This window comes from Nerophis ophidion, linkage group LG09 (genome assembly GCF_033978795.1).
Source record: "Nerophis ophidion isolate RoL-2023_Sa linkage group LG09, RoL_Noph_v1.0, whole genome shotgun sequence".
Lineage (NCBI taxonomy): Eukaryota > Metazoa > Chordata > Actinopteri > Syngnathiformes > Syngnathidae > Nerophis > Nerophis ophidion.
This window is the reverse complement of record NC_084619.1, coordinates 2,582,235-2,608,058: the sequence shown is the minus strand read 5'-3', so window position 1 is coordinate 2,608,058 and position 25,824 is coordinate 2,582,235. Positions and strand designations below refer to the sequence as shown.

General features: G+C 41.8%; 2 protein-coding genes across 3 annotated transcripts in view; both read left to right on the top strand.

Annotated features, from left to right (window-relative positions):
• Positions 1-11,933, top strand: part of lrit1a (leucine-rich repeat, immunoglobulin-like and transmembrane domains 1a) — a 39,225-nt gene extending 27,292 nt beyond the window's left edge. The window contains exons 3-4 of the mRNA XM_061910046.1: positions 9,996-10,301; positions 10,366-11,933. Coding sequence (XP_061766030.1) covers positions 9,996-10,301; positions 10,366-11,417 — 1,358 coding nt within the window. The 3' untranslated portion in view covers positions 11,418-11,933. The remainder of the gene's footprint in view (positions 1-9,995; positions 10,302-10,365) is intronic.
• Positions 11,934-19,792: 7,859 nt separating this feature from the next.
• lrit2 (leucine-rich repeat, immunoglobulin-like and transmembrane domains 2) lies at positions 19,793-24,566 on the top strand. 2 transcript variants are annotated; one of them, XM_061910042.1, is made up of 4 exons: positions 19,793-20,018; positions 20,121-20,911; positions 22,926-23,668; positions 23,803-24,566. In XM_061910042.1, the coding sequence occupies exons 1-4, from the start codon at positions 19,909-19,911 to the stop codon at positions 23,827-23,829; spliced, it is 1,671 nt and encodes a 556-aa protein (XP_061766026.1). In that variant the 5' UTR covers positions 19,793-19,908; the 3' UTR covers positions 23,830-24,566. The 2 variants fall into 2 exon arrangements, with proteins under 2 accessions (XP_061766026.1, XP_061766025.1); XM_061910041.1 differs by having other exon boundaries at positions 22,926-24,566.
• Positions 24,567-25,824: the final 1,258 nt, after the last annotated feature.

Sequence of the window (25,824 nt, the reverse complement as noted above, 5' to 3'; positions counted from 1 at the left end):
ATCGGAAAAAAATCTGGTGCAAAGAGTTCCAAATGCAGATGATGGGTCAGTTGAGGACTTGAGTGAGCTCATAGACAGAAATCCCAATTCCATGTTTCTTAAGAATTTGACAAAAGAAGAAGTAATCAAAATTGTAAAAAATTGTAAATCTAAGACCTCAACCAACTGTCATGGAATAGATAGGGTAAGGATAAAAAAGGTTACAGAAGACATCAAGAACCTCTGACATATATCAGTAACGTATCATTTCTAATTCCCCGACAAAAGGAAAATTGCAAAAGTTGTACCAGTTCATAAGAATGGAAACACACAACAGTTCACTAACTACACACCAGGTTCATTACTTCCACAATCCTCCAAAATCATGGAAAATCTATTCAATAGTAGATTAGATCAATTTATCAACAAAAGTGGAGAACCAATTCGGATTTAGAGCAAATATCTCAACATCAATAGCATGAATCCAAATAACAGATGAAATGAGCAATGCAATAGACGGTAAAGAATGTGCAGCTGCAGTATTCATGGATTTAACAAAAGCATTTGACACAATTAATCATGATATTTTAATACCAAAACTAGAAGGATATGGCATCAGAGGTTTGGTCTTGAACTGGGTAAGAAGTAATATGTGAAGATGGGTGAAAATATGTCAACACGGTTGTATATATCTTGTGGTGTACCCCAGGGATCAATACCGGGACCAAGATTGTTTAATCTTCATACAAACGACATTTGTAAAGTTACAAAAGACTTGAAGTTAGTTTTATTTGCAGATGACACAACTGCTTTCTGTTCAGGAGAGAACACACAGCAGATTATACAAATAATAACGGAAGAAATGAACAAATTAAAATAATGGTTTTATAAAAACAGACTATCTGTGAATCTCAGTAAAACTAAAATAATGCTATTTGGTAACAGTAGAAAAGAGCATCTGACACGATTACAAATAGACGGAGCAGATATTGAAAGGGTAAAAGAAACCAGATTTTTGGGAGTATTAATAGATGATAAAATGAACTGGAAATCTCATATACAAAAAATACAACATAAGCTGGCAAAAAACATTTCAATAATGAATAAAGCAAAATACGTCCTGGGCCAAAAATCACTTTCTATTCTCTACTGCTCGCTAGTCTTATCATATCTGACTTATTGTGCAGAAATATGGGGAAACAACTACAAATGTGAGCTACATTCGTTAACTGTGTTACAAAAAAGATCAATTACAATAATACATCATGTTGGATATAGAGAACATACAAACCCTTTATTTATTGAGTCAAAAATATTAAAGTTCGGGGATTTGGTAAAATTGCAAACAGCTAAATTGATGTACAAAGCAAATTATAACCTGCTACCAAAGAATGTACAACAATTTTTCTCAACTAAAGAGGAGAAATATAACCTTAAAGGAAATCTAATTTAAAACTTTTGTATGCACGTACAACACTTAAAGGGGAACATTATCACAATTTCAAAAGGGTTAAAAACAATAAAAATCAGTTCCCAGTGGCTTGTTTTATTTTTCTAATTTTTTTTTCAAAAATTTACACCTCCCGGAATATCCCTAACAAAAGCTTTAAAGTGCCTTATTTTCGCTATCTTCGAAACCACTATCCATTTCCCTGTGACGTCATACAGTGCTGCAAATATAAACAACATGGCGGTTACCACAGCAAGATATAGCGACATTAGCTCGGATTCAGACTCGGATTTCAGCGGCTTAAGCGATTCAACAGATTACGCATGTATTGAAACAGATGGTCGGAGTATGGAGGTAGATCGCCAAAACGAAATCGAAGAAGAAATTGAAGCTATTGAGCGACTAGCTATTGACGCTATTCGGCCATAGCGTGGGTGTACCTAATGAAGTGGCCCATAGCATGGCTGCCTTATTAGCATCGCCGGTAAAATGTGCGGACCAAACGATCAGGACTTTCGCATCTTGTGACACTGGAGCAACTTAAATCCGTCGATTGGTAAGTGTTTGTTTCGCATTAAATGTGGGTCTCTAGTTTCAAATGTACATACAGCTAGCGTAAATAGCATGTTAGCATTAATTAGCTGGTAGTCATGCTGCGACCAAATATGTCTGATTAGCACATAAGTCAACAACAACAAAACTCACCTTTGTGATTTCGTTGACTTAATGGTTGCAAATGCATCTGCAGGTTATCCATACATCTCTGTGCCATGTCTGTCTTAGCATCGCCGGTCAAATGTGAAGACACTCTGGCACATTCAATGGGGGTCTGGCGGCAGATTTCTTCACTGTTCTCATGTCATCTCTTTGACAAACTCAGCAAAAATGAGCTCCAGAAGGATGACATCTGAGGAGACAAGGACAAGTGTGAGAAAGTTCCCTCTCTTCACACACCTGGCTCCGGGTCTCAGAGGCAATCAAAATACAAACAATTGTACATCAAAGTAAAAAGTACATCAAGGAGACATGTTTATTTTTTGGATCTGAACAGCTATTTACCTACATTAAAGCGCCTGGGTCAAAATGACCCGCAACATCATCTTTTTATACAAACTCTGCACAAACATTCCACTACACAACAAAGTGTCCAGATTTACACACCAGTTCATGACCCTAGATGAGGAAAAGTCACCAGATTTCAGCAAGAAAAAGAAAGGATAACCAGTACTTTGATCAACACAAAAACTGGAATGGGTCAAATTGACCCTTAACATAATACAATTGGAATAAAAAATGTATTGTATGTCACTTTTCTAAATGTTTATATAACTTAAAATAAATAGTTATTGGTTTAACCTGTTTTCTTGACTGTTTTGAGTGCATTTACACAATACGGGTCAAAACGACCCGCAACATAATCAATGTCATTTTTCCCCATCATAATACAAGGGTTAAAAAGTCACTGAAATTAGCTTAGTGGGTTGAGAAAGACAATTATCTTTATACTTTAGAGCCGCTGAACCAGTTTTCACATTCTAAGAATTCATCTTTAGAGCAAATTTTGTCGGTCTTAACATGTTTGCATGTCAGGTGTTGCTCAGCCTTCTGTCCCATGTTGAGATGCCTTTAGAAAGTCACCAAAATTAGCATAGTGGGTTGAAAAATATTATTTTCTTCATATTTCTAAAACTGCTGAACGAGTTTCCATATTGTAAAAACTCTGCTTTAGAGCAAATTTTGTCGGTTTTAACATTTTTGCATGTCGGGTGTTGCTCAGCCTTCTGTCACATGTTGAAATGCCTTTAAAAAGTCACTGAAATTAGCTTAGTGCAGGGGTAGGGAACCTATGGCTCTAGAGCCAGATGTGGCTCTTTCGATGACTACATCTGGCTCTCAGATAAATCTGAGCTGACATTGCTTAACACGATAAGTAATGAATAATTCCACTTGTAATCATAGTGTTAAAAATAACGTTCAAAGTATAAAACATTCTCATGCATTTTTATGTTCAAGAAGTTGCGTTAATGGTAAGAAGTAATTTATTTATTATTGGTTAGTATTGGACTTACCCTCCTGGGGGTTCTTCAGACCACCAAGCACCGACATGAGAGCCTGTTTTAGGGTTAAAATATTGTTGTTTTTTTCAATTAGTCTCTCAGTTGCTTTCCTGCAATTGTCTTTTTCTCTTTCGTCCTCACTCGCGCTCTGGCTCCAGCCCCAACCCCGTCTCTCCTCCTGGCTGCTGCTTATAACAGAGCGACAGGTGATAAAAAGATAAAAAGGCCCAGGTGGGCCCTCTACGCACCTGTCGCTGAATTTGAAGCCGGTCCTGGCAACATCCCGCTTTGCTGCAGGCCCGCAGGCCACGCCCCCTCCACAGTTAACTTCAGACTATGCACACGTTTAGTTGTGTTCAGTGTTAAAAATTTTTTTATATGGCTCTTAGGGAAATACATTTGAAAATATTTGGCTTCTTGGCTGTCTCAGAAAAAAAAAAGTTCCCGATCCCTGGCTTAGTGGGTTGGAAAAGATGCTTTTCTTAATTTTTTAAGCTGCTGAACGAGTTTTCACATTCTAAAAACTCTGCTTTAGATAAAATGTTGTCGGGTTTCACATGTTTGCATGTCAAGTGTAAGCCTTGGGTCGTATATTAAAATGCATTTAAAAAGTCACTAAAATTAGCTCAGTGGGTTAGAAAATAGGCTTTTCTTTATTTTTCCAAGCTGCTGAACCAGTCTTCACATTCTAAAAACTCAGCTTTAGAGCTAATTTTGTCGGTCATGACTTTTTGTTTTTGATGTTGGGTGTTGCTCAGTCTTAAGATGAGCAACCCTGAGCAAGCCTTTTAAAGCATGTTAAGATGCTTTTAAAAAGTCACAGAAATTAGCTTAGTGGGTTGAAAAAGATGATTTTCTTTATTTTTTAAGCTGCTGAACCAGTTTCCACATGCGAAAAACTGCTTCAGAGCAACATTTTTTGGTGTTCAGGTGTGCTCAGCCTTCTGTCGCATGTTAAAATTCCTTTGAAAAGTCACTTATTTAGCTTAGAGGGTTGAAAAGATACTTTTCTTAATTTTTTTAAAGCTGCTAAACCAGTTTCACATTCTAAAAACTCTGCTTTGGATCGAATTTCGTCGGTTTTAACATTTTTGCATGTCGGGTGTTGCTCAGCTTTCTGTCGCATGTTAAAATGCATTTAAAAAGTCACAGATATTAGCTTAGTGGGTTGAAAAATATACTTTTCTTTATTTTTTCAAGCTGCTGAACCAGTCTTCACATTCTAAAAACTCTGCTTTAGCGCGAATTTTGTTGGTTGTGACTTTTTTTTCATGTTGAGCAAGCCTTCTAAAAGCATGTTAAGATGATTTTAAAAAGTCACTGAAATTAGCTTAGTGGGTTGAAAAAGTTGCTTTTCTTTATTTTTTTAAGCTGCTGAACCAGTTTCCACATGCTAAAAACTGCTTTGGAGAACATTTTTTAGTGTTGATGTGTTGCATGTCAGGTGTTGCTCAGCCTTCTGTCACATGTTAAAATACCTTTAAATAGTCACTTATATTAACTTAGTGGGTTGAAAAAGATACTTTTCTTTATTTCTTTAAAGCCGCTGAACCAGTTTTCACATTCTAAGAACTCATCTTTAGAGCAAATTTTGTCGGTGTTAACATTTTTGCATATCAGGTGTTGCTCAGCCTTCTGTCACATTTTAAAATTCATTTAAAAAGTCACTGAAATTAGCTCAGTGGGTTAGAAAATAGGCTTTTCTTAATTTTTCCAAGCTGCTGAACCAGTTTTCACATTCTAAAAACTCAGCTTTAGGGCTAATTTTGTCGGTCATGACTTTTTGTTTTTGATGTTGGGTGTTGCTCAGTCTTAAGCTGAGCAACCCTGAGCAAGCCTTCTAAAAGCATGTTAAGATGCTTTTAAAAAGTCACTGGAATTAGCTTAGTAGGTTGAAAAAGATGCTTTTTTAAAAAATTTTTAAGCTGCTGAACCAGTTTCCACATGCTAAAAACTGCTTCAGAGCAACATTTTTTGGTGTTCAGGTGTGCTCAGCCTTCTGTCGCATGTTAAAATTCTTTTGAAAAGTCTCTTATTTAGCTTAAAGGGTTGAAAAGATAATTTTCTTAATTTTTTTAAAGCTGCTGAACCAGTTTCACATTCTAAAAACTCTGCTTTAGATCGAATTTTGTCGGTTTTAACATTTTTGCATGTCGGGTGTTGCTCAGCTTTCTGTCGCATGTTAAAATGCATTTTAAAAAGTCACTCAAATGAGATTAGTGGGTTGAAAGATATGATTTTCTTAATTTTTCCAAGCTACCGAACTAGTTTTCACATTCTAAAAAGTCTGCTTTATAGCTAATTTTGTTGGTCTTGATGTTTTTGGATGTTGGGTTTTGCTCAGCATTCTGTCACATGTTAAAATGCTTTAAAAAAAATCAGTGAAACTAGCTTAGTGGTTTGAAAAATATGCTTTTCTTTATATTTCTAAAGCTGCTGTACCAGTTTCCACATTCTAAAAACTCTGCTTTGGATCTAAATTTGTTGGATTTCACATTTTTGCATGTCAAGTGTTGCTTAGCCTTCTGTCGTATGTTAAAATGCATTTAAGAAGTCACTCAAATTAGCTTAGTAGGTTTAGAAAATATGCTTTTATTTTTTATTTTTCCAAGCTACTGAACTAGTTTTCACATTCTAAAAACTCTTTCTTTGAGCTAATTTTGTCGGTCTTGACGTGTTTGCATGTCGGGTGTGGCTCCCCCTTCTGTCAAATGTTAAAATGCATTTAAAAAGTCAGTAAAATTTGCTTAGTGGGTTGGAAAATATGATTTTCTTTCTTTTTTCAAGCTGCTGAACCAGTTTTCACATTGTAAAAACTTTGCTTTAGAGCCAAGTTTGTTGGTCTTAACATGTTTGCATGTCTGATGTTGCTCAGCCTTCTGTCGCATGTTAAAATCCATTTAAAAAGTCACTGAAATTAGCTTAGTGGGTTGGAAAATAAGCTTTTCATAATTTTCTAAGCTGCTGAACCAGTTCCCACATTCTAAAAACTCTGATTCATAGCTAATTTTGTTGGTCTTGACGTTTTTGGATGTTGAGTGTTGCTCAGCCTTCTGTCGCATGTTAAAATCCATTTAAAAAGTCACTGAAATTAGCTTAGTGGGTTGAAAAAGATACTTTTCTTATTTTTTTTAAATCCACTGAACCAGTCTTCACATTCTAAGAACTCATCTTCAGAGCAAATTTTGTCGGTCTTAACATTTTTGCATGTCAGGTATTGCTCAGCCTTCTGTCGTATGTTAAAATGCATTTAAAAAGTCACTCAAATTAGCTTAGTAGGTTTAGAAAATATGCTTTTTTAAAATTTTTCCAAGCTACTGAACTAGTTTTCACATTCTAAAAACTCTGCCTTTGAGCTAATTTTGACGGTCTTGACGTTTTTGCATGTCGGGTGTGGCTCCCCCTTCTGTCACATGTTAAAATGCATTTAAAAAGTCAGTAAAATGTGCTTAGTGGGTTGGAAAATATGATTTTCTTTCTTTTTTCAAGCTGCTGAACCAGTTTTCACATTGTAAAAACTTTGCTTTAGAGCCAAGTTTGTTGGTCTTAACATGTTTGCATGTCTGATGTTGCTCAGCCTTCTGTCGCATGTTAAAATGCCTTTAAAAAGTCACTGAAATTAGTTTAGTGGGTTGGAAAAATAAGCTTTTCATAATTTTTTAAGCTGCTGAACCAGTTCCCACATTCTAAAAACTCTGATTTATAGCTAATTTTGTTGGTCTTGACGTTTTTGGATGTTGAGTGTTGCTCAGCCTTCTGTCACATTTTAAAATCCATTTAAAAAGTCACTGAAATTAGCTTAGTGGGTTGAAAAATATACTTTTCTTATTTTTTAAAATCCACTGAACCAGTCTTCACATTCTAAGAACTCATCTTTAGAGCAAATTTTGTCGGTCTTAACATTTTTGCATGTCAGGTATTGCTCAGCCTTCTGTCACATTTTAAAATACCTTTAAAAAGTCACTTCTATTAACTTAGTGGGTTGAAAAAGATACTTTTCTTTATTTCTTTAAAGCCGCTGAACCAGTTTTCACATTCTAAGAACTCATCTTTAGAGCAAATTTTGTCGGTCTTAACATTTTTGCATGTCAGGTGTTGCTCAGCCTTCTGTCACATTTTAAAATTCATTTAAAAAGTCACTGAAATTAGCTCAGTGGGTTAGAAAATAGGCTTTTCTTAATTTTTCCAAGCTGCTGAACCAGTTTTCATATTCTAAAAACTCAGCTTTAGGGCTAATTTTTTGTTTTTGATGTTGGGTGTTGCTCAGTCTTAAGATGAGCAACCCTGAGCAAGCCTTCTAAAAGCATGTTAAGATGCTTTTAAAAAGTCACTGGAATTAGCTTAGTGGGTTGAAAAAGATGCTTTTAAAAAAAAATTTTAAGCTGCTGAACCAGTTTCCACATGCTAAAAACTGCTTCAGAGCAACATTTTTTTGTGTTCAGGTGTGCTCAGCCTTCTGTCGCATGTTAAAATTATTTTGAAAAGTGAAAAGTCTCTTATTTAGCTTAAAGGGTTGAAAAGATACTTTTCTTAATTTTTTTAAAGCTGCTGAACCAGTTTCACATTCTAAAAACTCTGCTTTAGATCGAATTTTGTCGGTTTTAACATTTTTGCATGTCGGGTGTTGCTCAGCTTTCTGTCGCATGTTAAAATGCATTTTAAAAAGTCACTCAAATGAGCTTAGTGGGTTGAAAGATATGATTTTCTTAATTTTTCCAAGCTACCGAACTAGTTTTCACATTCTAAAAAGTCTAATTTTGTTGGTCTTGATGTTTTTGGATGTTGGGTTTTGCTCAGCCTTCTTTCACATGTTAAAATGCTTTTAAAAAAAATCAGTGAAACTAGCTTAGTGGTTTGAAAAATATGCTTTTCTTTATATTTCTAAAGCTGCTGTACCAGTTTCCACATTCTAAAAACTCTGCTTTGGATCTAATTTTGTTCGATTTCACATTTTTGCATGTCAAGTGTTGCTTAGCCTTCTGTCGTATGTTAAAATTCCTTTGAAAAGTCACTTATTTAGCTTAGAGGGTTGAAAAGATACTTTTCTTCATTTTTTTTAAAGCTACTGAACCAGTTTCACATTCTAAAAACTCTGCTTTAGATCGAATTTTGTCGGTTTTAACATTTTTGCATGTCGGGTGTTGCTCAGCTTTCTGTCGCATGTTAAAATGCATTTTAAAAAGTCACTCAAATGAGCTTAGTGGGTTGAAAGATATGATTTTCTTAATTTTTCCAAGCTACCGAACTAGTTTTCACATTCTAAAAAGTCTGCTTTATAGCTAATTTTGTTGGTCTTGATGTTTTTGGATGTTGGGTTTTGCTCAGCATTCTGTCACATGTTAAAATGCTTTGAAAAAAATCACTGAAACTAGCTTAGTGGTTTGAAAAATATGCTTTTCTTTATATTTCTAAAGCTGCTGTACCAGTTTCCACATTCTAAAAACTCTGCTTTGGATCTAATTTTGTTGGATTTCACATTTTTGCATGTCAAGTGTTGCTTAGCCTTCTGTCGTATGTTAAAATGCATTTAAAAAGTCACTCAAATTATCTCAGTAGGTTTAGAAAATATGTTTTTTTTAAATTTTTCCAAGCTACTGAACTAGTTTTTACATTCTAAAAACTCTGCTTTTGAGCTAATTTTGTCGGTCTTGACGTGTTTGCATGTCGGGTGTGGCTCCCCCTTCTGTCACATGTTAAAATGCATTTAAAAAGTCAGTAAAATTTGCTTAGTGGGTTGGAAAATATGATTTTCTTTCTTTTTTCAAGCTGCTGAACCAGTTTTCACATTGTAAAAACTCTGCTTTTGAGCCAAGTTTGTTGGTCTTAACATGTTTGCATGTCTGATGTTGCTTAGCCTTCTGTCGCATGTTAAAATCCATTTAAAAAGTCACTGAAATTAGCTTAGTGGGTTGGAAAATAAGCTTTTCATAATTTTTAAAGCTGCTGAACCAGTTCCCAGATTCTAAAAACTCTGATTCATAGCTAATTTTGTTGATCTTGACGTTTTTGGATGTTGAGTGTTGCTCAGCCTTCTGTCGCATGTTAAAATCCATTTAAAAAGTCACAGATATTAGCTTAGTGGGTTGAAAAAGATACTTTTCTTATTTTTTTAAATCCACTGAACCAGTCTTCACATTCTAAGAACTTTGCTTTAGAGCAAATTTTGTCGGTCTTAACATTTTTGCATGTCAGGTATTGCTCAGCCTTCTGTCGCATTTCAAAATCCAATCATCAAATTGTAAATACAAAAAGGTGCATTCAGATAATCTTTGCTACTGAGAACAGCTGTTAGTTTTATAAAAGCCGGTCTTTGATGAAGGACGTGAGGGTAAAACTGACCTTGCTCATCCTCATCATCATCATTGCCGTAGTCATGGTCGTGATGTAGTTTATGAATTAAACGTTAATCCGCTTACAAGCTTAACATCTTCCACATTGGCCATCTGCAAGCCGCGCCATCGCAATGATGCTCTGCCATGCACCTCATTACCTGTGACCTTCACCCCCAGGTCTCCATGACAACCCCTGGGTCTGCGACTGTCGCCTCTACGACCTGATCCAGTTCCAGAAGTCCCCCACGGTCTCGGTGGCGTTCATCGACACCAGGCTGCGCTGCTCCGCCCCCGAGAGTGTATCGGGAGTTTTGTTTAGCGACGCGGAGCTGAGGCGCTGTCAGCTGCCCCAGATCCACACGGCCGTGGCGCGGGTCCGCAGCGGCGTCGGGAATAACGTGCTGCTCCGCTGCGGGACGATCGGGGTGCCCATTCCAGACTTGACATGGCGCAGGGCAGATAAGCGGGTCCTCAACGGAACAGGTGAGTCTGCGGATCGTTTTACTATGTGGAGGATCTGGAACTAAACCTTGCATTTCTGTCACAGTCCAGCAGGAAACGTCCAAGGATGGCATCACCTGGTCCATCCTCAGTGTTCCGGCTGTGTCCTATCGGGATTCAGGGAAATATATCTGCAAGGCCTCCAACTACGCAGGGAACGCCGAGGCTGTCATTTCTTTAGTCGTATCGAATTCGCCGAAATCTGACAGCAACCAAACTAGCAATGATAAGAAAGCCAAAGCCAGAAAATCCAACGCTGTCGGAAAAGCTGCCTATCAAGAGAAGCTGGTGGCCAAATACTTTGCTTCAACCGCCGCTCCTACCTTGGCACCTGTCTTGGATCTTGGGGTCCCACCCAAACTCCCTGACCCCAGTTTGGACAGTTACAGCCTCTCCGACCAACCGTCAGCGGACCCAGCCACAGACACCTTCCTGGATCTGGAGAAAACCAACCTCAGCAACTTGGCGGCGAACACCTCGTCCTTGCAGCAGGACCCAGACAGAGTGGTCCGCTCAGTCAAGGTGGTGGGCGACACGGACAATACCATCTCTCTGAACTGGCGAGCTCCCAAAGCCAAGAACACGACGGCCTTCAGCGTGTTGTACGCCGTGTTCGGAGAGAGAGACATGAGGAAGATCAATGTGGGGGCGGGCCAGAACCGAGTGACCATTGAAGGGCTAGTGCCCAGGACCAAGTACATCGCCTGCGTGTGCGTGAGGGGGCTCATCCCCAAGAAGGAGCAGTGTGTCATTTTTTCCACGGATGAGGCGGCGAGTGCGACCGGCACGCAGAAGCTCATCAACGTGATCGTCATCACGGTGGCTTGCATCATCGCGGTACCCCTCACCGTCATCGTGTGTTGCGGGGCCTTGAAGAGACGAATCCAGAAGTACTGGGGAAAAAAATCCAAGGACATCCAAGATTCCTACGTGACGTTTGAGACACTGTCGCCCGGGACTAAAGCTAAAGGTCTGGAAGGGGAATACTTGAACAGACTCAACCCCGAAGAGTCCAACCGGCTGCTATCGGCCCGCTCCAGCCTGGATTCCGAGGCCACGGCTAAAATAGAGGGACAGCCTAATGAGTACTTCTGCTGACGTCATGCTCCAGCTCCGGCTCCTCCGCCGCGTCACCTCCCCTGCTCTCACCCTCCTCCTCCGTGTCCCAGTCCGAACCATCGCGGCCGATCGCATCCTCACTTTCACCCGCATCCGTATCCCCAGCACCAGCCGTACCACCAAGCTCGGCCGCATCCCGACGTGGGCGCCCCCGCCGGCCACCGCCCTCACGTGCCATGGGATTCCCCGCCTCCCGTTCCTCCGCGCTGGACCACGCCTGCGACTCCGCCTCCGCCCAGAGGCAACTTCTATCAAAGGACCTTTGCACGCTGCACCATCATGGAAATATCGGTCTAGGGCAGGGGTGCCCATTACGTCGATCGCGAGCTACCAGTCGACCGCGGGGGGTGTGTCAGTCGATCTCCAGCCAGGCTTTTAAAAAAAATAGACCTAAAAATGAGTGATCATCAATCTTCACCAAGACGTCACTTAAATGACATTCACGGTACCGGAGGGTCTTGTGAGATGACGCTGGCTGCTGCAAGATCATTATTATGAAAATATGACCGAGAGGAAGGCGAGAAACACTTTTTATTTCAACAGACTCTCGCGCCGTACCTTCCGTCAAAACTCTAAAGGCCGACTGCACATTTCCTATCTTCACAATAAAAGCCCTGCTTCATGCTGCCTGCGCTAACTAAATACAGAGTCTCGGAAAACTGGCGTGCACAAGCGATCCCTCAGAAAGCTGGCGTGCACATCACTTGCTTTCCGAGACTCTTATTTTGTTAGCGCAGGCAGCATGAAGCAGGGCTTTTATTGTGAAGATAGGAAATGTGCAGTCGGCCTTTAGAGTTTTGACGGAAGGGACGGCGCGAAAGTCTGTTGAAATAAAAAGTGTTTCTCGCCTTCCTCTCTGTCATTTTTTCATAATAATGAACTGGCAGCAGCCAGCGTCATCTCACAAGACCCTCGGGTGCCGTGAATGTCAATCAAGCAAGCTACGGAATTTGCCGCCAATGTTTTTCTTGTAAAGTGTATGGAAGCTGGATGAATTAGATGCCAAAAACCAACCACTTTCATGTGGTATTGTACAGAAAGGACCACTTTTTTTCTCCTCCATTTGAAAATGCGGGCGTTATCATCATTACTGTCTGATTCCAATCAATGCAAGTCATCAGAATCAGGTAATACACCAACTTATATTCTTGTCTTTGTGAAAGAAAGACATCTATATGTGTTACACATGCTTGTATTATCATTAAACACATTTAACTTGTTTACAAAAATGTCTCTTTCATAAATAAATAAATATAAATGATATATATAAATGAGGTAGATCCCCTCGAGTTGGTCAATTGAAAAGTAGCTCGCCTGCAGAAAAAGTGTGGGCACCCCTGGGCTAGGGAATATCAATTGCCAGACCAGAAACCTCAGCAGCCTGATCCGATTTTAAAGGGAACAAAAAATACTCACATTGTTTATATGTACGTGTGTGATTTGTAATTACTTCCATATATATGGTCAAGTCTGTGCCTCTGTATATATCTGTCATATGTTCTCAGAGGAGATATATACACACAGGCATGGCTCAACACTCTGGTGAACGCACACAAGCTGGAGCTGGAGAGAAGTACAGAACGGACTGAACTATGACGCCGTGTAAATAAAGATCTATTTTTAGTCCCATATACAGGTAGCCGTCGCCATTGTGTTTGTTTATTTGCGCCATTTAGAAACATCCCTGCCCTCCAGGTGTATTTATTTGATTACAGTTAAATAAACTTTTCTATATCTATATGAACATCTGCTAAATATGTGTGTTCTTATCTTTAACTCATTGCTTCTTATTCAACCCCAACCCTAACTTGAAGTGAAACCAGAACCCTGGCATTGAATCTAACTCAACCTTCATTTTAAACCCTAATTTGAAACCCCGACCCTCGTTTTTTGTAGAACAGAATGGATGAGTGGTCTGTCGTCACCTTAAAGGGGAACATTATCAGCAGACCTATGTAAGCGTCAATATATACCTTGATGGTGCAGAAAAAAGACCATCTATTTTTTTAACTGATTTCCGAACTCTAAATGGGTGAATTTTGGCGAATTAAACGCCTTTCTGTTTATCGCTCTTTTTGCGATAACGTCAGAATGTGACGTCGCCGAGGTAACACACCCACCATTTTCATTTTCAACACATTACAAACACCGGGTCTCAGCTCTGTTATTTTCCGTTTTTTTGACTATTTTTTGGAACCTTGGAGACATCATGCCTGGTGGGTGTGTTGTCGGAGGGTGTAACAACACTAACAGGGAGGGATTCAAGTTGCACCACTGGCCCCAAGATGCCAAAGTGTCTGCCGCCAGACCCCCATTGAATGTGCCAGAATGTCTCCACATTTTACCGGTGATGCTAAAGCAGACATGGCACAGAGATGTATGGATAACCTGCAGATGCATTTGCAACTATAAAGTCAACGAAATCACAAAGGTGAGTTTTGTTGATGTTGACTGCCAGCTAATCAATGCTAACATGCTATTTACCGGCGGTGCTAAAGCAGACATGGCACAGAGATGTATGGATAACCTGCAGATGCATTTGCAACTATAAAGTCAACGAAATCACAAAGGTGAGTTTTGTTGATGTTGACTGCCAGCTAATCAATGCTAACATGCTATTTACCGGCGGTGCTAAAGCAGACATGGCACAGAGATGTATGGATAACCTGCAGATGCATTTGCAACTATAAAGTCAACGAAATCACAAAGGTGAGTTTTGTTGATGTTGACTGCCAGCGAATCGATACTAACATGCTACGCTAATCGATGCTAACATGCTATGTACAGGCGGTGCTAAAGCAGACATGGCACAGAGATGTATGGATAACCTGCAGATGCATTTGCAACTATATTACGTTTCCTTCCACCCACATTTAATTAGAAAAAAACACTTACCAATCGACGGATTTAAGTTGCTCCAGTGTCACAAGATGCGAAAGTCCTGATCGTTTGGTCCGCACATTTTACCGGCGATGCTAATGCAGCTGTTCGGCCATGCTATGGCTATGAACCTCTGGCAGCTCAATCCGTCAAAGACCAAGGAGCTGGTCATTGACTTTGGGAGGTCGAGTCCACGGTCACAACCTATTGTGATCGAGGGAGTTGAGGTACAGACCGAGGACTCATTCAAGTACCTCGGGGTTTGGGTGGACAATAAGCTGGACTGGACTGTTAACACGGACCACCAGTACAAGAAAGGACAGAGCAGGCTGTACTTCCTCAGGAGACTGCACTCCTTCAACATTTGTAGAAAACTCCTGTGGATGTACTACCAGTCTGTGGTTGCCAGTGTTCTGTTCTACATAGTAGTGTGCTGGGGGGGCAGTACATCTAAGAAGGACAGCTCCAGACTTGAGAAACTGATCAGGCGGGCCGGTTCTACAATGGGAATGAAAGTGGACTCACTGGTGAGGGTGGCAGAGAAGAAGACTGTTGACAAACTAGTGAGCATCCTGGATGATGCCAGTCACCCTCTGCATAGTGTTATCAGTAGCCAGAGGAGCCTGTTCAGTTCTAGACTGCTTCATCCCAAGTGCAGGACTAATAGACTCAAGAACTCCTTTGTCCCACACGCCATTAGACTGTACAACTCCTCTCTGGGACGGGGGGCGGGGGGTACTAGGATGACAGGGGATGCAAAACAATAACAGTGCAATACGTTTTCATAACATGGTCACTACTGCCTACTTTGTCTTGTTATATTCTTATTTTACTGTTATATTGTTATTCCCATTGTTTTTATTCTTTTTGTAATATTTCTCTATTTTGTTTCCCTTTAAACCCCCATTATTTACTTTTTACTCTTTTTTAAATTGATCTCAACTCTGTACACTGATGCTGGAAATTTAATTTTCCTGAAGGAATCAATAAAGTACTATCTATCTATCTATCTATGAATAGCGTCAATAGCTATTCGCTCAATAGCTTCAGTTTCTTCTTCAATACTTTCATACTCCAACCATCTGTTTCAATACATGCGTAATCTGTTGAATCGCTTAAGTCGCTGAAATCCGAGTTTGAATCCGAGCTAATGTCGCTATATCTTGCTGTGGTATTCCCATTGTTTGTTTACATTGGCAGCACTGTGTGACGTCACAGGGAAATGGATAGTGGTTTCGAAGATCGTGAAAATAAGGCACTTTAAAGCTTTATTTAGGGATATTCCGAGACCGGTAACATTTTGATAAAAACTTCAAAAAATACAACAATCCACTGGGAACTGATTTTTATTGTTTTTAACCCTTTTGAAATTGTGATAATGTTCTCCTTTAACCTCATCTTTTTGGTTTTATATCAAGCCCGTCTTGTTTTGTTCTCCAGCAATGTGTTTAGAGAACAAAAGGTGAGGCTTTTAATCCCAGGAACACCATTCCCAAGCTCATAAAAGTGTTGAAGATAAGTGACACACACACACACACACACACACACACACACACACACACACACACACACACACACACACACACACACACACACACACACACACACACACACACACACACACACACACACACACACACTGTTTCATGAGGGGTTCCCTCAATCATCGGGACGGCGTGGCGCAGTGGGAGAGTGGCCGTGCGCAACCCGAGCGTCCCTGGTTCAATTCCCACCTAGTACCAACTTCGTCACGTCCGTTGTGTCCTGAGCAAGACACTTCACCCTTGCTCCTGATGGGTGCTGGTTAGCGCCTTGCATGGCAGCTCCCTCCATCAGTGTGTGAATGTGTGTGTGAATGGGTAAATGTGGAAGTAGTGTCAAAGCGCTTTGAGTACCTTGAAGGTAGAAAAGCGCTATACAAGTACAACCCATTTATTTATTTATTTACTATTTCATGAGGGGTTCCCACAATCATCAGGAGATTTTTCTCCTGATGATTGAGGGAACCCCTCATGAAACAGTTCTGTAGAGATGAAGTAGTCTTGTGATTTTTCACACACACACACACACACACACACACACACACACACACACACACACACACACACACACACACACACACACACACACACACACACACACACACACACATACTGTTTCATGAGGGGTTCCCTCAATCATCAGGAGATTTTTCTCCTGATGATTGAGGGAACCCCTCATGAAACAGTTCTGTAGAGATGAAGTAGTCTTGTGATTTTTCACACACACACACACACACACACACACACACACACACACACACACACACACACACACACACACACACACACACACACACACATACTGTTTCATGAGGGGTTCCCACAATCATCAGGAGATTTTTCTCCTGATGATTGAGGGAACCCCTCATGAAACAGTTCTGTAGAGATGAAGTAGTCTTGTGATTTTTACCACACACACACACACACACACACACACACACACACACACACACACACACACACACACACACACACACACACACACACACACACACACACACATACACACACACACACATACACACACACACACACACACACTATTTCATGAGGGGTTCCCACAATCATCAGGAGATTTTTCTCCTGATGATTGAGGGAACCCCTCATGAAACAGTTCTGTAGAGATGAAGTAGTCTTGTGATTTTTCACACACACACACACACACACACACACACACACACACACACACACACACACACACACACACACACACACACACACACACACACTGTTTCATGAGGGGTTCCCTCAATCATCAGGAGATTTTTCTCCTGATGATTGAGGGAACCCCTCATGAAACAGTTCTGTAGAGATGAAGTAGTCTTGTGATTTTTCACACACACACACACACACACACACACACACACACACACACACACACACACACACACACACACACACACACACACACACACACACGCACGCACACACACACACACACACACACACACACACACACTGTTTCATGAGGGGTTCCCACAATGATGATTGAGGGAACCCCTCATGAAACAGTTCTGTAGAGATGAAGTAGTCTTGTGATTTTTCACACACACACACACACACACACACACACACACACACACACACACACACACACACACACACACACACACACACACACACACACACACACACACACACGCACACACACACACACACACACACACACACACACACACACACACACTGTTTCATGAGGGGTTCCCACAATGATGACTGAGGGAACCCCTCATGAAACAGTTCTGTAGAGATGAAGTAGTCTTGTGATTTTTCACACACACACACACACACACACACACACACACACACACACACACACACACACACACACACACACACACACACACACACACACACACACACACTGTTTCATGAGGGGTTCCCTCAATCATCAAGAGATTTTTCTCCTGATGATTGAGGGAACCCCTCATGAAACAGTTCTGTAGAGATGAAGTAGTCTTGTGATTTTTCCCACACCTACATATTGCGCTCTACCACGGTATCGAGCACTATTCTCTGGATAATCCAATCAAGACATATATATATATATATATATATATATATATATATATATATATATATATATATATATATATGTATGTATGTGTGTGTTTAATGCAGGATAAAAGAGCAATAAGGTGCAGATATTAATAGATAGATTACTGTACAGATAAATGTATTGCACTTTTGCATTATGCATCCAAGTTTCTGGATGTATGTTATATTGTTTTTATATTCCAGCGAGTTAATCCATTTTTGTTTGGAAATTAGTGGATTATAATGATGTGTTCAAGAGTCTTACGGCCTGAGGGAAGAAGCTGTTACAGAACCTGGAGGTTCTGCTTCGGAGGCTGGGGAACTTCTTTCTAGAGTCCAGCAGTGAAAACAGTCCTTGGTGAGGGTTGAAGGAGCCTCTGCAGAATTTTCTGAGCTCTGGTCAGGCAGCGGCTTTTTGCGATCTCCTGGATAGGAGGAAAGGGAGTCCTGATGACCTTTCCCGCCGTCCTCACCACTCCCTGGAGAGACTTTTGTCAGAGTTTGTTGGTGACGAACCCCAAGATGCAGAGAAGGAGGCAGGCATTGAATGTGAAAAAATTATTTAATATAAATATTAGAACAAGAACAAACCAAAGGGGTACAACCAAAAGCGCGCACGAGGCGGATAACAAACTACGGGAGCTAGCATGGGAGCTAGAAAATAAAAGGAGCTTAACATGGAAGCTGGCAAAAACAAAAAGGGTCTAGCGTGGAAGCTAGCGGGTAGCGAGCAGAAAAACAGAAGTCGTAATGTGTAGTACAAAACAAACTGGAAGCAGGGAACAAAGAACAGTAAGCTACACAAATCTAACAGGTATAGCTTACCGCTACGCTGCAAATACAAGACACCGAACGACACAACAGGACCGACAAGAGCGACATCGACAAGACAACAATCCAGCACTGGCTTCACGGTGGCAGAGGGGTTAGTGCGTCTGCCTCACAATACGAAGGTCCTGCAATCCTGGGTTCAAATCCAGGCTCGAGATCTTTCTGTGTGGAGTTTGCATGTTCTCCCCGTGAATGCGTGGGTTCCCTCCGGGTACTCCGGCTTCCTCCCACCTCCAAAGACATGCACCTGGGGATAGGTTGATTGGCACTAAATTGGCCCTAGTGTGTGAATGTGAGTGTGAATGTTGTCTGTCTATCTGTGTTGGCCCTGCGATGAGGTGGCGACTTGTCCAGGGTGTACCCCGCCTTCCGCCCGATTGTAGCTGACATAGGCGCCAGCGCCCCCGCGACCCCAAAAGGGTATAAGCGGTAGAAAATGGATGGATGGATGACTGGAAGACAAAGCAGGTACAAATAGGAGCGGGCTGATTGACACCAGGTGTGGCCAGGTGCCAATCTGCCGCATCTGACGGGAAACAAAGCACTCAGGGAGACAAACAGGAAGCTGAACCAAAATAAGAGTGCTGACAGGAATTAAGGACAGAAAATACTAAACACACAGAGGAGAAAGTAAAACACAAACAAACTGTCAGTGGCAAGCCTGACAACTTCCAGTCTGAGGCGCTGCAGGATCCAGTCCAGTCAGAGATGCAGTTGGTCAGTAGGCGCTCTATAATAACTTGCATATCACTCAAAAACGCAGATTCCAACCATTGAAGTACTTTCTATTGTTCAAGATTTAAAAACAGCAACATAAAGGCGGCTACAGTTTCGATGTTAAAGGTCTAAAAAAATATTTGACCCAGGTCTGTTCTACTAGGATAGGATGGATTTGATTGATCTCCAAAGTCAGGCACATTGCACTAAGCAGGAACATGAAGGTCAACCAGCAGACCTGGCAAGTGTGCCAGCCAGCAGCCGCTTCCAATCCTCATTAACGGGCTAATTATCTGTGGGCGGCACCTGCCTTGCTATACAGTAGGTCAGACCTGCTGACTCTGTCAAGAATTAGGTATTGTGCGCCCGGGACAGGATTAGTCTTAAGAAGCTTCCCTCGTCTGCTTTACTGGACGTGTCTTGAGCACGAATGTCGCTCGCCATTCGGGCTTCTTTGCCAGACTATGGACACAGTTTACTGCCTGCTGGTTAGTGTTTTGCTTCACGTTCACGGACTGGAGAGCTTTTCTCCGTGTTTACGAGGGTGCAGCTGCATCGAGGACCGTCATGGAAGGTAAGACTTCGCTCCAGCCGAGAGCACTTAACCTTGTTTCCGTGTCAGTGCGGCAACGAAAACATTGCAGTTTCATGCCAGATGGTTTTGAATTGTTCACAGGTCGCTTATATGCATGGAAGAGAACACCTTTAGGGCCATACCGGAGAACATTCCACATGATATGACCAAGATCCGAATAGAAAAATCCAAATTCTTTGAAATCGGACGTGGGGCTTTCTCTAGGACGTCCGCCTTGGAAAACCTGTGGTTGAACTTCAACGACATCACCTTGATCAACTCCAAGGCTCTGGAAGGCGTGAGGAACCTGACCGAGCTGCGCCTGCAAGGGAACAAGCTGCGCTCCGTGCCATGGACGGCGTTCGAGGACACCCCGTGGCTGAAGATCCTGGACCTGAAACACAACGAGTTGGACGTGCTGCCGGAGCACGCGTTAAAATATTTGCCCGATCTGACTTACTTAGACTTATCCTTCAATCGGCTTACGGTCATATCCAAGGAGGTCTTCCAAAACTGGCCGCTGTACCAAAAACTGCAGAGCGAGGAGGACAAGGAGGCGAGCGCTTCCGGGCCCAACGTGGTCTTGGCGCTCCACGACAACGCCTGGCTGTGCGACTGCCGTCTCAAGGGCTTTGTGGAGTTCATCAGGTCTCTAAGCCCCCCGATTATTCTGATGAACTCCTACTTGACCTGCTCCGGGCCGGACTATAGGGCCAGCAAGTTCTTCCACGAGGTCGAGCTGCAGGCCTGCATGAAGCCCGTGGTCACCACGCCGTCGTCCAACGTAAGCCTGCCACTGGGCACCAACGTCACACTGCGCTGTCTCGCCAAGGGCCGGCCGGACCCTGCGGTGTGGTGGACATATGGTCTGAAGATAATCAGAGGATTTCATGGTAAGAGTGTGACATCCACGCCGGCACATGGCCTGATATCTTCGGCTAAATTAGATACTTATGCTCACATTTTAATCACAGGCTTCTATAAAGCTTCCTTTAAGAGGAGTCAATCTGGATGTCAACCACTGATTCTGTCAAGCCGCACACCATCGGTGTTGCAGATTATCGGGCTTTAGCCGGGTTTCGTCCTTGCGGGGACGTCACGAGTAAAACCTCTGTCATTGTATCATAGGTATTGCCGTTAAAACAGGAGCTCATCACTAAAAAGTGCTAGAGCCATAACATGAACAAAATATATCTAGTGAACCGTATTTTCCGGACCATAGGGCGCACCGGATTATAAGAAGTTTAGGTCTATTCAGGTCTTTTTTCATCCAAAAGGAACACACATTAAAAAAAAAATTCTAAATGGAAAACCCTTCTATGTGTTCTACATCAGTCAATCAATCAATCTATGTTTATTGCCCTTTTGTGGGTTCTTCCGAGGATGTTGTAGTCGTAATGATTTGTGCAGTCCTTTGAGACATTTGTGATTTGGGGCTATATAAATAAACATTGATTGATTGATTGATATTTAAATGGCCTTAAATCACAAGCGGCTCAAAAGGCTGAAGTCCCCAACCACTGGTCCGGGTACCGGCACCGGTCCGTGACACGTTTGCTACCAATACGTGTCTTTATTGAACAATATTGCAGCTTATTTCACATTTGAACCGATTCTGTTCATAACTTTTATGGACAGAATTTCTAGGCGCAGTCAAGGCGTTGAGGGGTTCCGGTTTGGTAACCGCAGGATTAGGTCTCTGCTTTTTGCAGATGATGTGGTCCTGATGGCTTCATCTGACCGGGATCTTCAGCTCTCGCTGGATCGGTTCGCAGCCGAGTGTGAAGCGACCGGAATGAGAATCAGCACCTCCAAGTCCGAGTCCATGGTTCTCGCCCGGAAAAGGGTGGAGTGCCATCTCCGGGTTGGGGAGGAGACCCTGCCCCAAGTGGAGGAGTTCAAGTACCTAGGAGTCTTGTTCACGAGTGAGGGAAGAGTGGATCGTGAGGTCGACAGGCGGATCGGTGCGGCGTCTTCAGTAATGCGGACGTTGCACCGGTCCGTTGTGGTGAAGAAGGAGCTGAGCCGGAAGGCAAAGCTCTCAATTTACCGGTCGATCTACGTTCCCATCCTCACCTATGGTCATGAGCTTTGGGTCATGACCGAAAGGATAAGATCACGGGTACAAGCGGCCGAAATGAGTTTCCAGGTCTCTCCCTTAGAGATAGGGTGAGAAGCTCTGTCATCCGGGAGGAACTCAAAGTAAAGCCGCTGCTCCTCCACATGGAGAGGAGCCAGATGAGGTGGTTCGGGCATCTGGTCAGGATGCCACCCGAACGCCTCCCTAGGGAGGTGTTTAGGGCACGTCCAACCGGTAGGAGGCCACGGGGAAGACCCAGGACACGTTGGGAAGACTATGTCTCCCGGCTGGCCTGGGAACGCCTCGGGATCCCCTGGGAAGAGCTGGACGAAGTGGCTGGGGAGAGGGAAGTCTGGGTTTCCCTGCTTAGGCTGTTGCCCCCGCGACCCGACCTCGGATAAGCGGAAGATGATGGATGGATGGATGGATTTCACATTTGGCAGAATAGTAGCAAATAATTATCGAAGTATCAAAAAAAAAAGATTTACAGATGCAAAGTAGTCAAGACAGAAGAGTATTAGAAGTATCTGTAAAAGCTGTCCTGTAACAACTTTCTGCATCATGAGCTGAACATTATTGTGGTCACTCCACTTCAGCTTGAAGACAGCATAGACCAGGGGGCCCCAAACTTTTTGACTGTGTGAATGTTGTCTATCTGTGTTGGCCCTGCAATGACATGGTGACTTGTCCAGGGTGTACGCCGCCTTCCGCCCGATTGTAGTTGAGATAGGCACCGGCGCCCCCCGCGACCCCAAAGGGAATAAGCGGTAGAAAAAGGATGGATGGATGGGTTCTTCACTTGTAAGACCTTCTTATGTTCCTCCCAGAGTCTAAGGAGCGCGTGGACGAAGACACCATCAGATCCCTCCTGGTCATCCCCTCGCTCCACGGCGCCGACCACGGCGTCTACACCTGCAGCGCCGTCAACTTCATCGGAAACTCCTCGGCCAACATCCGGGTGGAAGTGGTCTCACCCGACGGCTCGCGGTCTTCCTCCCTCCCTGGTCCGTCGGCGGCGGCGGCCGGGGACGAGAACGTCTTCATCGACCTCCGTATCGCCAGGCAGACCGTGCGTGGCATATCCATCGAGTGGTTCGCCGCCTTGGACCGCCCGGATCAGACCTGGTTCACCATCCATTTGGGACGAGCCAACGCGGACAAGAAGGAGACCATCTACATCGGTCCCGGCATCCGCTCCTACTCCGTCTCGGACCTGATGCCCGCCACTAAGTACGAAATCTGCGTCACGCTGAAGAACCAGGCGCCGCGGGCGGGCCAGTGCGTGGTCTTCGTGACCGGGAGCGACATCACCGAGATGGAGCAGAGGGAGAAGCTGATTCACATCGTGGTGATCGTCCTGGCCATGGTCCTGGCCGTTCCCATCGGGATGTACGCCTGCACCACCGACACCAGGTTCACCTGCCTGGAGGCCATCAGGGAGTTCTGGAAGAACCGGCGCAGCGGGAGGGGCTCGGCCGGCTTGGAGCGGGACCGGCAAGGGACCTTCGACAGCCTGCAGGCGGCCAGCGACGAGGGTCTGGTCCGTAAAGAGTCCAGTGAAGACAGGAAGGTGAGGCGGAGGTCAGATGACAGACCCTGTAAGAGCAAGGCTGACCACAGCAGAATCACTGCAGAACTTTACTAAACAAACCTGTGTTCATGTGTGCTAACCCGACTTTGATCTACTCTCTGCTTTGTTTGCAGGGCGGCACGTTTGTTGCAAAGGTGTGATTGCTCACCTTTTTTGTCAAAGGATTACACCAAATTCTCCTACTTGCATGTTTTTTTTTAGTTGCTTTTCACAACTTCTTGTTAGCACCTTAATATTGTTCTGTATGCCGTTAGACAAGTGCAGCTGTTTTCTTCTTGTTTTAAAAAAAAAAAAACTACAGTCACTAATTAAAGATGGAAAATTATTTAATCAGATAAGCAAATCGTTTTGGACTTGTTTTTAATAGATTGAGTGTATTTTATTTTATTTTACACACCTATTTTCTAGAAATTTCAACCATTGGGCAACCGGCAATTATTTTGCATTGAGTTTGTTGAAATTTTAATTGATTAATGTAATTTAATCAATGCCATTAAATAGGTGCATATTTTGTTGTTATCTTGTGGATTTTTTTTTTGTATGTATATTTACAAACCTACAGTAGGGATTTAAAAACTAAAAACATTTTAGTCTGATAACCAAAAAATTTGCACTTTAAAAATGTATTTTGTGTGGCGACTTGTCCAGGGTGTACCCCGCCTTCCGCCCGATTGTAGCTGAGATAGGCGCCAGCGCCCCCCGCGACCCCAAAAGGGAATAAGCGGTAGAAAATGAATGGATGGATGTTTATTTTACTTATGTTTTGTATAATTTTGTTTTATTTTATTTTATTTTATTCAAAATCAGATGCTGAAATTTAAATTAAATACTTTAGTTTAATGTACGCCAATAAATATGTGCATGTTTTGTTCTTCTCTTGTGTTTATATATATATATATATATATATATATATATATATATATATATATATATATATATATATATATATATATATATATATATATATATATATATATATATATATATATATATATATATATATATATATATATATATATATATATATATATATATATATATATATATATATCAGTGACGTGCAGTGAAGTTCATGGCTGGTGTGGCACTGACTTCATCACAGTCAGATTTACAAACATTTGAAACCTATAGAGCAGTGTTTCTCAAATGGGGGTACGCGTAACCCTGGGGGTACTTGAAGGTATGCCAAGGGGGTACGTCAGATGTTTTAAAAGTATTCTAAAAATAGCAACAATTCATCTTTTATAAATATATTTATTTATCACATTTTAGACTGCTAATCAAATAATTTGCACTTTAAAAATGTATTTTGTTTATTTTCTTTTGTTTTATATAATTTAGTTTTATTTTATTTTATTCAGATGCTGAAATTTAAATTAAATACTGTAGTTTAATGTACGCCAATAAATAGGTGCATGCTATCTTGTGTTTTTTAATATATATATATATATGATGAAGTCAGTGCCACACCAGCCATGAACTTCACCGCACGTCATATATATATATAAATACATACATAAATATGTATGTATTTATGTATGTATGTATGTATGTATGTATGTATGTATGTATGTATGCATGTATGTATGTATATATATATATATATATATATATATATATATATATATATATATATATATATATCAGTGACGTGCAGTGAAGTTCATGGCTGGTGTGGCACTGACTTCATCACAGTCAGATTTACAAACATTTGAAACCTATTGAGCAGTGGTTCTCAAATGGGGTTACGCGTACCCCTGGGGGTACTTGAAGGTATGCCAAGGGGTACGGCAGATGTTTTAAAGTATTCTAAAAATAGCAACAATTCATCCTTTATAAATATATTTATTGAATAATACTTTAACAAAATATGAATGTATGTTCATAAAGTGTAAAAAGAAATGCAACAATGCAATATTCAGTGTTGACAGCTAGATTTTTTGTGGACATGTTTCATAAATATTGATGGTAAATATTTCTTTTTCTGTGAAGAAATGTTTAGAATGAAGTTGATGAATCCAGATGGATCTCTATTACAATCCCCAAAGAGAGCACTTTAAGTTGATGATTACTTCTATGTGGAGAAATCTGTATTTTTAATTCAATCACTTGTTCATTTTTCAACAAGTTTTTAG